Raw genomic sequence first — 13,586 nt, 5'->3', positions numbered from 1 at the left:
ACATCATCTGGACTCTTGGTTCTTGAGGAGAGGACTTTCATAGGTACTGCCTGATGTCCAGTTTGTATCATTAAATGTCCGTTGAATTAAAGCGTTCAAATCGTTGATTCAATACGTGTTTGTACAACAAGCTGTGTGCGAACTAAGAGACTAATGATGACAACACCTGTGCAGCAGTCAAGCGTACTTCTCTTACGGTGTATGTTATGCTTGGTTGATTGACATACCTACGCAATGCTCGCATAAAATGTCCGTCAGTTGAATTTTAATTAGTATGATTGTGATTGTACACATTTTCAGGTTTATACAGGCAAGATTTAAACTTTTGTGAGACAAAGGAACACTATGGTGTATATTTTACCTATGGTAGGTTTTCTCTCTCTCTTTCTTTCTTTCTCTCTCTCTCCCTCTCTTTCTCTGTCTCTCTCTCGCTCTCTCTCTCTTTCTCTCTCTCTCCTAATTTCCAATAATTTTTTCGACTCTAAATGACCGTCTTGTCTCCCGGGAAACCCCAACTGCCTTGTGTGATTGCTTTTTCAATGGATAACAATAAGTTATGCTTATAATGTTAAATTTTACTTCTTGAGACAAGTGTGTATTAGGGCAAATTTAAGAGGTATTTAGGTATTGCCAGGTTTGTTGCCAAGCTTTGCCTAGTTCACTCTATCCCGAGATTTTGACATCAATGCCCAGCTGTTCACTTCATTTACACATGCTCTCTCTTTCTCTGTCTTTGTTTCTTCCGTTCTTTTATCCATACATAAACACACACGCACCCACATCCTACATAAAATTGTAATTTTCGAAACATATCCATAAAATTATTTGGGTGGCTAGGGGTATTTGAATTGATCAATAATTCGAAGTTCTCCCAATAATTGTTTTCATTTTTTTTAAAGTATCTCACAGATGCTTTTTAACTGCTTCTTTGAACATTATTTGTATATTTTCTAGACTTCGTTAGTTTCTTTATGTACTATTTTCAAACAGATGAAGACCCGTTGTCTAATTTGCATAAATAATGCCGAAAAATTCATTAAAATATGTCGCGGTTAAAGGAATAATTGATGACTTGTTGAAAAGACAAATTGTTATTAATTTTTTTTGTGTGGGGTTCAATCTTTGGGTTGTTGTTTAGTTGCAGTGGTGGTTCTTATAAAGTAATCAGAAATACTTTAAAATCATTTTTCATAAAACTGACTTGGGTTCAATTTAATGTTTTTGACACTTGGGAAATGCACTTTAGAGCCAAAATAGCACGTCTATTTATAAAGTCCAAACAGGAAGCTAGCTCGAGGTGCAGATTCAAGTAGGATATTATTTAAGCAAAACCGATGCTTTTTTCGATGTTACATGCATTTTTATTGTCATATTCAGTTATGAAAAGAAAGACGTTTTACCGTAAACAAAATTATCAATCTATTATCAAAATGTGATTATGAACCAAAAAAATGGTCTGTGTTTTCTCGGTTTTGGTTTTATTGTGAATGATTTGTGCATATATTCTTGAGTATTGGTGACAGTCATCTAAAACCATGAATTATATGAAAATGTTTAAGTATGAGATAACCGAAGACAAAGCAGTATACAGCTTAATTATATAAAATATAATATGCAAGCTTACATGTAAGTGTCGTTTGTTCATATAATGCGTGATTTTAATATCATATGAAATGCATCATTATATGCTGCTAAATTTTTATACACGAATAAATTTACTATAAGTGGATGTTAATTCTTTTAATACATCTGTCACTTATACTTACTCAGAAAATTCAAAATTTGCAATATAGTATCTGCAACACTTCCCACTGGAAAACACTATTCTAATATATAAATGTACAAAAGGTCTTTTAAGCCTTTTCATCCTATGAATCTATGTATATTAATGTATGTTATACTCAATATTTTCTTAATTACAATACTTTCAAAACGGAAAATGTACTGACCCACGAAGTGCATTTGGAAAAATTAAATTTCTCTGAGTTATTTGAAATTCTAATGTTGATGATACCGTAACATCTTCGTTGGATTTTTTATATCTCAAAACCGTGCTATTATAATAATGAGATGCAAAACGTTTGGTCTTTGCAAATTTACATGCATTTTTCCTGTAAAAATTGACCTTAATGTTTTCGTTTTGAGACAAGAAGAGAAAATGTTATTCCTACAAATCAAACCACAAAAATTTTAAAAAGAAATATTTGCATAATTAAAATTAAAGCCATCAAGTTTGCACCTTTTACTGATTCTTCTTGTTCCATCATGTGAATTACTAGAAATATGCTTTACTTCTTCATGGCAATCATACTGTTACTAGTATTACTGTATTATAATTTATATAAAACTTCTTTAAAAAAAGAATTGAAACATTGCCGATTTCAGATATAAATTTTTGTGAACCAGCTAAATCAGACATTAGAATTGATGTTGTTGCACACGAAAAGGAAACAGTCGAAATGCCATCTTCACCGATTAAATTGAACTTTTTTGATGTGTGAGAGTTACATCTACGTCTATAATTAATTATTGCCCACGAAAAATAATTTTAGAAATAATGAAACTAATACTTATATTTCTAACAAGGTGAAAAACTGAGCTGTGACTTGCTATACGTTGGGCCTCATTTACTGTTTTCATCAGTTGGGCTTATTTATTGTTTTCATCAGTTATCGTTCCTTAGTAAGTCTGGCATGATACATACATATTGTCTTTTACTAATAAACAATTTTCAATTGTCAAATGAGTCCATGACTAATCATAGTCAATCATGGACTCATTGACAATTAAAAATTGTTAATTAGTAAAAGACACATATACCCTAAGGGTCGTTAAACAATTCGACCACTGACAGTAGTATATCGTGAAAACAGTTCTGTCGGTATGGACCTCTCTGCAGATGATGGCTGTTCTTGAGCAGCGGTCGAGTGTTTAGTTCTCTTTAGATATGGATTTTTTACCAAACGTACCATTGCAGGCATCTGATTCCAAGAGGACTTTTTTGAAAGCTCTGACGTCATACAGGAGACGGCCGGGTGTGTTCGTCCTCTGTCTGCTTAGTTTGGTCATTTCCTTCTATCTGTTTTCAAAAGGTGAATACTTTCGCTCATATAAAACTTAATATGTATACTTATCTTCTGGTCATGCTTTGAGTGGCTATTGAAAGTGATTTGAGTATCACCTGTTAAATGTCTAAAACCAACTGAACTTCGCAAGAGGTCGACTTAATAAAATTCTCTGAAAGTATTTTTTCATGGCTCAATATTTAAACATTTATGAGTAATTTTTAGAAACAACATGATTTGTCAGGGTTCTTTTATGGTATGTGCGATATGAAAATGTTATGGTATAATTTTTCATTCAACCAATCAAAAAATAAAAACGATAAGCTTTTCAGAAGATGTTCAGGCAATGCCTTTCCGCCTTCACAACACGCTTTAACTTGACAGACATTTATGATTAAATCACATAGAGTTTTTCGAAAATTCATAACAGGACTATTTATAACGAAAGAAATATAATAAACCAAATTTGTAATTAACTATTAGTTTTCATTTACAAATTTTGATAATCAAGAATCCACATTTTTGTAAAGAAAATAAGTGTTTCAGTCAACCATGTTAGAATTGCCTTTAATTCAGAATAGAAAAATACAGTGAGGAAAAAAAATCGCAAGTACTTTACCTCGTCAGTGTAAGTTATGTGCATTGTACATGTAATTGCGCCAATGATAAAAGGTCCTTATGGTTCTTTGTATTAAACAGAGCTAAATAAACGGCAAAAAAAGATATGATGATACCAAAAGAAAAGATATCGCCTGACAGTACAAAACAGTCCCGTAATTGTGTTATTTTGTTTATGAACACGTGTTTTAACACTGAAATGTATTTTTATGTAATATATGTTTCGTTTATCAATACATTGTAGAAATAATAGACAATGCAGCAGAATTTCACAGCACACTGACCACATTGAGACGTCTACAGCCGTATAACAGACTCGAACCAGTACCCACAGTCCCGTTTATCACTATACCCAAAGGTATTACCTGCTGGCACCTTTTCAGTGGTTGTCATATATAAAATATCTTAAAAATAACAAAATGATGTATAACTAAACAATTTAAAAAGTTTATCATTTAAAAAGTTAACTTCGAAATAAGGCTTTGAAAGTCAACAAAAGGGTTATTTTTGTGTGCATGTAATGTTACACAGCTTTAAAAATAGCAACGAACCTCACTTTATAATGCAAAATGAAATGTGAAAAACAGGTGTTAAATACCTGCAGGTATCTACATTAACAATTTCTAATTTTCGGGGGCAAGTAAAGTTTTTATTCCAGCACGTAGGGCTATTTTTCTGATTTGGCAGGCAAATATTGCAATTAAAGACAATATAAATTTATAAGAAATCTTACTTTAATCAGTTAGTAAAGGGCGCACTTCATGTGTCCTATATATAAAGATTGAATGAATGGGTGATAAACAAATTACCCATCAAATATACCTTAGAGTTTTAGATATGATTTGTTTACCTATTAATTTTCTATTTAATTAAGAAAAATTCCGTAAATTCAACTTTTGAATTTGAGTATATTCCTATATCTTCATACAGAGCTCTTTTTCTATAAGAGATCAATACAGTCTAAAAATGGCCACGACCACCCAGCCCTTTTAAAAACTAATTTACTTTGAACGACGCTAATTTTGGGAAAAACTCATATACTTAAATTGTATTGTCTCAGATCCACCGTTGAAAAGGAGACCGCCAATACTACTGTTAACGTACATGCGGAGTGGTTCCACCTTTACTGCTGACGTTATACAACAGTCCCCGGATGTATTCTACTTATTTGAACCATTGCGAGCCTTTACGAGTCAGTTTTATTATACCCAGTCGAAGCTATGCTCCTTTACAGACAAAGGTTGCAGGTAATTATAAGATCTCAATGTTATAAAATTACATAAAATAAATTATGTTATGAAATTACATACATGTAATGTAAATTCCTTAATATCTTACGCGGGTACTTAATTCCGCGATTTTGCTGTTTTGTATCAAATCGAGAGAATATGAAATCGCGAGCACCTATTTTTGTTATAATTTTCTTTAGGTCAAACTGTCTGAAACATGAAGCGAGATTTGAGGGTTGCTTCTCGCAATTTTACGCGAATATTAAGAGGGATGTGCGGTCATCTTGTACATTTAAGGATAAGAATTTAAACATTTCTTGAACTGCTTTGTTTCTGCCCGCAACCAAAAGATATAAAATCAATAAATATGAGATTCTACTTATTGTTTTGTATGCAAATCATGCATACAAGAACAGGAAAATGCCTTTTTAATCACTTAAAACAGCTGTCAAACTGCGCAGCTACAGACTTATTTTAAGATTTTAAAGAAAAGTAGTGTCCTCTCTACAACTATTTCTATTTTCATACCGAATATCGGGTAGCCATAAATACATATGTACATGCACCTCTTTGAGATAAGCATAATATAACACATGTATATTGTTCATTACAAAATTATTATGCATTTTAACTTACTAATTTATAAGCATTAATGCTCTTCTGGATCTGGTTTTATTTTGCAGAACACCACGAACCCAGTTCGAAGATGCAAGTTATGTAGTGCGAAACATTCTGAATTTATTTCTGTGTGACTTCCACAATACGGATAGACATGTTGTACATGGCATGACCTTTCGCCAAATGAGCAAGACTCAGAACCAGTTTGCTAACTGTTTAAAAAGCCAAAACAGTTCAAAGATTTTAGAAATATGTATTAAGAAAATGGAAGATTTGTGTGTTAGCAAAAACGTGTTTATAAAGACCATTCGACTGTCTATGGAGGTTGCTGCACTCCTCCTCGACTTAATTCCAGACCTCAAGGTCATTCACTTGATTCGTGACCCTAGAGGAATAATATATTCAAGGTCCAAAGGTCGTGTTGTCAATGGTTCTAATATCGAGGCTAGTGCCAAGTCGATGTGTAATAGAATTCTAATGGATGTTATGCGTAGTTATCACCTGAAGTCTAAGTATCCCGGCAGGATGAAGACACAGCTGTACGAGTACCTGGCAGAGAATCCGCTGGATTCCGCATACGACCTTCACAGGTTCACGAACACCACAGTACCGCCTTCTATGAAGGGCTATGTTTACAATCACACAATGTCTGGGAGTAAAAAAAGGGGATATTACAATACCGCACGTGAGAATTCAACAATCACTTCCTTATCTTGGCGCATGCGCATGAAGTGGGAGGATGTTAGGGTGGTTGATCGACAGTGTCAGGAGCTATATGACCATGTTGGCTTTATTCCATTCTCGGATAAGTCTCAACTGACCAATTTATCTTTCAAAACACGTAAAAAGGAAAGTCCTTTGTTTGAGAAATTCTGATTTCATGTCATTTTTATAAAATTACTTTATTGATTTGCTCTGAATGGAGACGCTTTGCTCTGAATAAATATTGGGTTGTTGATCCAAAGAATCTACATTATTTTTAAAAAGAAATTTATAGTGAAATATTGTTGCTGAAATTAACATTGAACCAGTTTTGTAGCCAAATTACTCTTCTTTTTTAGATGGCATATAATGCTTGCAAGTTCTGCCGTAAAAAAATAAACGCACTCTTGGTATGGTACATGTAATTGCATGCATTCTTGAATGCACCAGTTCTAGTGCCACCTGCGTTATTCAAAGTGTTGACAGAATGTATTTATAAGATATAGAAGTAAGATCGTTTAATTTCAATGAATATGTGTATTCTACCTTCTAAACAATTGACTCATTAATGCTTATGATACAACTATATGCTAACATTTATACAAATGTACTTATAGTTAAGTGTTGTCATTTAGGAATCTCTCTCGTACGGAACACTTTTATTCCGAAGAAGGCTGTTGTATACTTCATGTGTTATGTGTATCAAAAATATAGAAGTAGGACGTTCATTGTATTATATAAAAATATTGAAAAATATTTGGATGTTCTATTCAAAAAGTGTTTTGAGATACTTTAAAATAAACATGCATAACATAGCCACTTCTTTTATTTTCGGATATATCAAAATTGCATAATATAATGGGTATGCAATGTTTACATGTATATACAAATTCATGCAAAAATTAAAGTATTTTCATCTTACTTATTCTTTGAAGAGGTTCTTGCATTACGCACTACGTTCAGGCCTCGTCTATCACGTTTTTGCATTAATCACGTGGTCTCCACTTTAAATTGTTGCATTTTCTTACAGTACAATGATACGGTGGGTTAGTGTTAAGTACTGTTAAACTATTTCTTGAAAACAACGAATATCACAAAGTTTTGTGAATTTGAAAAATGAATTTTCAACTGATGCAGCAGTTAGACTTCAGCTGTATGTCTACATTGTAACTCTACGGTAACATTTGACATGGCATGCTGTAAGCTACAGCAACGTACAAAAACATGTTTTTGACAACGTCATGTCTATTAGCTGCATACTTTATTTCAAGCAACTTTTTGTTTGCCGAAAGTTACAGGTATATTTACAGCATAACATCCAGTGCAGTTACAGACCGGCAACTAATGGAAATCAAAATAATTCACGAGCTATTTACCGTTAGACAGAATCCGTTTATCACAATACTGCAATCAAATATACTCATAACATCCCAGCGGATCTCTGTTGTATTGTTCTGCGATGTATAAAATCAATTATTAAACGTTTGCGCTAGATTTCATTTGACAATTTAAAAATTATTCTAGTTCATGCTCAGTTCATCTGGAATTCGATGACAAACGATATGGAAGAAATCAGACAAAAGCTCTCTAATGCTGCGACGAGCCCTTTCTGGATAAAAATTCAACCTTTGACAAAAACGATACTACGATATTGCTTCTTTTTTCCTGGAATCTTTTATTACAATTCGGTTTTGATTATTCATTTCTTTGGAGGATAAAGGAATCCTCCTATTGGTCGAAAGGTGCGATTATTGATCCCCGAAATCCGGTTTGTATTCAGTTCTAATAACTATTTAATGAGGATCCTTAAAACCTGTCATCGTGAAAAAATCTTTTTGATCGTAATCCGTGTGGAGTTTATCTATTGTATCAACTCAGCAAAAAAGCAACTACATGTATGTGAATTTAGCATGGTTTGACTTTAAGAGAAAACTGAGAAACGCCACCAGAATACTTAAGGCAATAGCAGATACTAGTAATTAAAGATCCTCGGAGAATATTATCATATTTTCTTTAAAATCGTGATATTTCTTCGTGAAGGGATCATTTTTGCTACACTCCATCTTATCAAAAAGGATGGATAACACCTCTTCCACTGGAAGTGAGGACATGTTTGGATATCGCGAAATCCATGGCTACATTAGTACCATTGTGTGCAGTATAGGAGTGATGTTGAACATCGTAAACTACTTAGCTTGGACGAGACAATCGGCGTGGGTGTCGGACACCCTTCTTGCTTCCCTCGGGGTCACAGATGGCCTTGCTCTATTGTCCTATCTGATATTTAATGTTTACTTTTATCATGTGACTGGCCCATACATTAGTGTATATCATTCAGAGGCAGGAATGAAGATGGTGATTATTTGTTTCCATGCTTACATTATTTTCCATATGTTGTCCAATTTCCTAACAGTGGCTCTTGCAGTCATTCGTTATTTTCACGTCTGTCGCAGGTGTGCAAAAACAGAGATATGTAAGATGAAAATCACAAGATTCATAATGGTTTCCGGCGTTCTTTCGGTTCTCTTGGCTACATTACCGTTTTATTTTTATTACGAGGTATACGATCTTGCAGACCAATCAACAAATAAAACTGGATTTTGGATTAGAAAATCTAACTTTGCCGATAACCACGTCCATGAATATCAAGTTCCAATTCTCTGGGTATATGGAGTCGTTTTCAAAATATTACCATGCGCATTAATGATCGCCTTAAGTGGTTATATGGTGAAATCAATCCGCGAGGCAAAACGCAAAAAAGATCAGATGACGACTTCTTCAGATATATCCACAACGAAAAAGAGTTCTGTGGAGTATAATAAAATAACACTGATGCTTATAATTATAGTAATGATATATGTTCTATCAGAAATTCCTATTGCAATTTCCGCCTTTATTTCTGGTCTGCAAAGAGCTGAAAGTCATTTCTTTTATTTCTTACTTTTCTCGTCTGTTGGGGAAGTGATAGATTTGATCACAATTCTGAACGCGACTTCAAATTTCTTTATATATTTCACGATGTGTAAGAAATATCGACAAAATATCAAACTTCTGTTTCAATTATGACTGAAATGTCAGTTTTCTCTAATGATTATACCCGCACTTTCTAAAGAAAGTTCGGGTATATTGTTGTTACCCTGTTCCGTCCGTCCGTCCGTCCGTCTGTCACGTTTTACTTTCTCAAACTGCTCTTACATCTTATAAACCAGCAAACTGAACTCTTGGAGTTTGATTTGGGGTATCATGTTGTTTTGTAAAAAAGTTTCAAAAATTCTCTGTTAGTCCTGGGGGTCAAATAATTGGTAAAAAATGACGTTTTTTCACAAAAAACCTTCTTCCTCGAACTCCTCCTACATTTTCAAAAGTAGACAAATCATCTTTTGGAATATGTTTTAGGGTATCCTATAGATGCGCAATAAGGTTTCGGAATTTTCAATTTTGTCCTGGGGTTCATTTAATGGCTAAAAAATGACGTTTTTTTACAAAAAAACTGGTTTAAAAAACGTCATTTTTTTTAAGCAGTAGCCAAATGATCTTCTAGAATATGATTGGGGATGTCATATTGAGGCATGATCAGGTTCCAGAATTTTTTTTTTAATTAAGGGGATCAGTGGGCAACAAAAAATGACGTTTTTTGGCAAAAAAAATATGGTTCCCAGAACTCCTCTTACAACTTTTGGAGTAGCTACGTCATCTCTTGGGATATAATTGGGGCTGTCCTATAGATGTGCAATAAGGTTTTAATAATTTAAATTTCATCCTGGGAGTCAAATAGTAGCAGAAAATTGACGTTTATCACTAAAAAAACAAACATTGATCCAAGAGCTCCTCTTATGATTTAATGGATAGACAATCATATCTTGGGATATGATATGGACTGTTCTATAGATGTGCAGTAAGGTTTTCAAAATTTAAATTTCATCCAGGGAGTCAAAATGTAGCAGAAAATTGACGTTTATCACTTAAAAAAAACCATAGATCCTAGAACTCCTTTTATGATTTAATGGATAGACACATCATATCTTGGGATATGAAAGGAACTGTTCCATAGATGTGCATTACGGTTTTGAAAAATTAAATTTAACCCTGAGGCCCATTACCTACAGGTACATACCTTTTGATGCCCTTTAAGGATCAAGAATATATACGGTTAAGGGGTGGGGATCTCAACCGTTTTCAAGATATTCGTGCACTTCCTGTTCAAGGGGGGTCATGACCACCCCTGGGGCCCATGACCTACATACTGTTTGATGCCCCTTGACACAAGGATCAAGAATATATATGGTTTAAGGGTGGGGATCTCAACTGTTTTGAAGATATTAAGGGACTTGCTGTTTGAGGGCATCAGGACCACCCACAGGGCCCATGACCTACATAACATTTGATGCCCCTTGACATCAGAAACATGAATATATATGGTTTAGGGGTCATGATTATAACAGTTTCTGAGATATATGGTAATTTCAAATTCCTGGAGGGTGGGGATGACCCCAGGGGTCAGATCTAATAAACCCTATATATTGCCAGTAACAGCCAATATATGATTATGAAAACCCTATATTATTATCTTTGTCCGTTTTCAAGTTACCATTTACAATAGAGTCTATGATTCTTCCTACAAGGTTCAATGTTAGACCCTACACCCTTTTGACACCCCCCTCCCCCCCCCCCTCCCCCGAAAAGTGGTTGTCTAACCCAAAATGAGAAAAATCAAACCAGGGTGCACAACTAGATTTGCAGGCCTATCATATCCTAGAGTTTTGTACAATTATGTTCAGCCATCTCTGAGAAACAAGTTCAGAGTGGGAAAGAAGAAAAAGAAGATGAAGAATATATACCGGTACATGTATTAAGAACCGTACAAAAACGATAAGTCTCCAAACTTCATTCAGGAGACTTAATAATTAATAAAGATTAAATAGAGATAGGATCATCAAACATAAATAATTTAAAGATAATTGACAATTTCTGATTCTAAGGGGGTCAGGATGACCCCTTAGGGTCATGACTTACATGCCATAATGATCAGATTCGCCTGCATGACCTAAGGAGGAATAATATCTTTGGATTAAGGTTGGGATCTCAATGGTTTTTCTGATATTTGATAATTTCAGGAAGAGCACTTGGGATCATGACCTACATACCATCTTAAATGCCTTGAACAAAGAAACAATAATATAATATGTACATGATATATGATTCAATTTAAGAACCCAGATATAGATCAATCATCTGTTTTGTAATACTTCCTATGTATATATACATGTACATGTATTAGTTTGTGTTTTGTTCTATACTATTCATGTTCATGACTGTAGTATGGCTTAGTCTTATTTTAAATTACATTAAAAAATTGTCAAATATATGACTTGGAACCCCCACTCCCAAACAAACTCAAATATAAACTGTTCTCTCTCTCTTCCCCCCCCCCCTTTCTTGTCGAATAATCTATTAAAATCAAAATATAATTTGGGTGTCTAAAAACTTTTATAAACTGGTAAAAAATGTTATTCTTAAAAAAAATTACATTACACCTTGCATAATTGACAAATGATCTATTGAGATACGATCAGAGGTCATATTTCTACCTTGGGATCAATAAGTAGTATTCATTGACAAGTTAAAATTAATTAATAACAATAAATGATTCAAATTATAAATGTTTATACTCCACATTCACCCCCCCCCCCCAATCTAACCTGTTATAAAGATTCAGTCTTCTTAATACATTCTTACATGTGTACAGTAGCAAATTGGGGGGGGGGGGGGGGGGTTTAAAGACAACACCTGGGGGTCATTAATGTACTTTACACCAGTTGATGCATCATAATGACTTTAGAAGATATTTTGTATTTTCCTGTTTCGTGGGGTCAGAACAGTCCCATAAGGTCATGACCTACATTGTATTTGATGCATTATAATACATTAAGAAAGAAATACTCCTTCCTTCCTATTATTACTCATATAAAAAATATAAGTGTCTACACTTACTTACATATGAAATACACAAATTTAATAAGAAATTATTTATACAGGGTCAATATGGGGTCAACTCAACAGTGCATGCAGTCTGACAAATGAAAAAAATAACTTTTGCAACTAAAAGGACAGAAACTTTACAAATGCGATAGGATAGGTAACGATGATAAGCTTATTTAAATATTAAAAGATGATGATACAGTATGCTGTCAAAGGGAGATTACATTTAGAAAGTGAAAGTAGAACTTATATACACGTGTATGTATGCTGGCAGGAATCCCATGCTGGCATCTTATTATATTGTGCTACTGCTACTACATGTATTATGCTTACCTAAATTGGTCAACATCATAATGATAATCCAATTAAAACACAATAATGAATTCCTTTAGCTGATCTTAACTCTGCATACGGAAAACACAGACATGTATGTATGGGTGTTGCTAAAACGCGGAACGGAAAACGGAACGGAATGGAAAATATCATCACGTTTATCGCTTAAAAAGGGTATAGACTGGCCAGAAACGATTTACTTTGTATCTCTTATTTATATCTAATGAATGATTATCAACATGTTGCTATCTTATTAATATTCATATGAATGTCTATCAATTATATCATTGTATTCATTCGGCTTTAGTTGAGTACGAAACGGAAAAATCAAATGTATACGAATTGTGAAACATTAACATGATTAAACGAGCAAATTAGCTATAACTTTTTACTTATTTCTCTTATATGGTATTGCTGGCATATTAGCGTAACGTACGCAGTTAGTGAAAGCGTTTTATGCGTGTTTTGAGTATGTTTATATTATTTTCAAATATGATGTACATGTATATACTTACATCAAAATTGAATTTTTGCAGTTGTTTATTCCAGCAGCTATATACATATGATCCGAATAGAGAGCTCTAGACGTTGCCTGGTTTGATTTTCCGATTATATATTGGGACTATAGTCTGTCGATCCCAAAATATTCATGCAGCACATTTGGACGATTTATAATGGAAAATGTTGACATCTTTTCTCCATTTGGAAGTCACTCAGAAGACCTTGCACAATTTTTCAACACTATCATCCGGGTCTGTTAAAATGCAAAACCCCGTAGACTTCTTTATTTTTAGCCGTGTATTTATACCAGCTGGTAAGCTAGAGAGGACGTTTTAAAGAAAGAATAATGAGAATGTTTAATGCTTCTAAAAGAGAATCGCTTGAACCCTGAGGTATATATAAATATACAGCAAAAAGTGAATCGAGGATATTTTGGGACAGAATATAGTGGTCAATGCATGTACTGTTAATTTTGAGGAAATAAATATTCTTGAATAAATAATCTAATATTGCTAATCTTTCAAAAAAATTTAAAAAGGTA

The 13,586-nt window shown here is 33.8% G+C and overlaps 1 protein-coding gene across 1 annotated transcript; it reads left to right on the top strand.

Annotated features, from left to right (window-relative positions):
* Positions 1–244: 244 nt before the first annotated feature.
* LOC128158417 (carbohydrate sulfotransferase 1-like) lies at positions 245–6,621 on the top strand. The gene is made up of 5 exons (XM_052821233.1): positions 245–366; positions 2,978–3,092; positions 3,928–4,041; positions 4,744–4,930; positions 5,596–6,621. The coding sequence occupies exons 1-5, from the start codon at positions 346–348 to the stop codon at positions 6,404–6,406; spliced, it is 1,248 nt and encodes a 415-aa protein (XP_052677193.1). The 5' UTR covers positions 245–345; the 3' UTR covers positions 6,407–6,621.
* Positions 6,622–13,586: the final 6,965 nt, after the last annotated feature.

Source organism: Crassostrea angulata, chromosome 1 (assembly GCF_025612915.1).
Source record: "Crassostrea angulata isolate pt1a10 chromosome 1, ASM2561291v2, whole genome shotgun sequence".
Classification (NCBI taxonomy): domain Eukaryota; kingdom Metazoa; phylum Mollusca; class Bivalvia; order Ostreida; family Ostreidae; genus Magallana; species Magallana angulata.
This window is presented reverse-complemented; position numbering and strand designations above follow the sequence as displayed.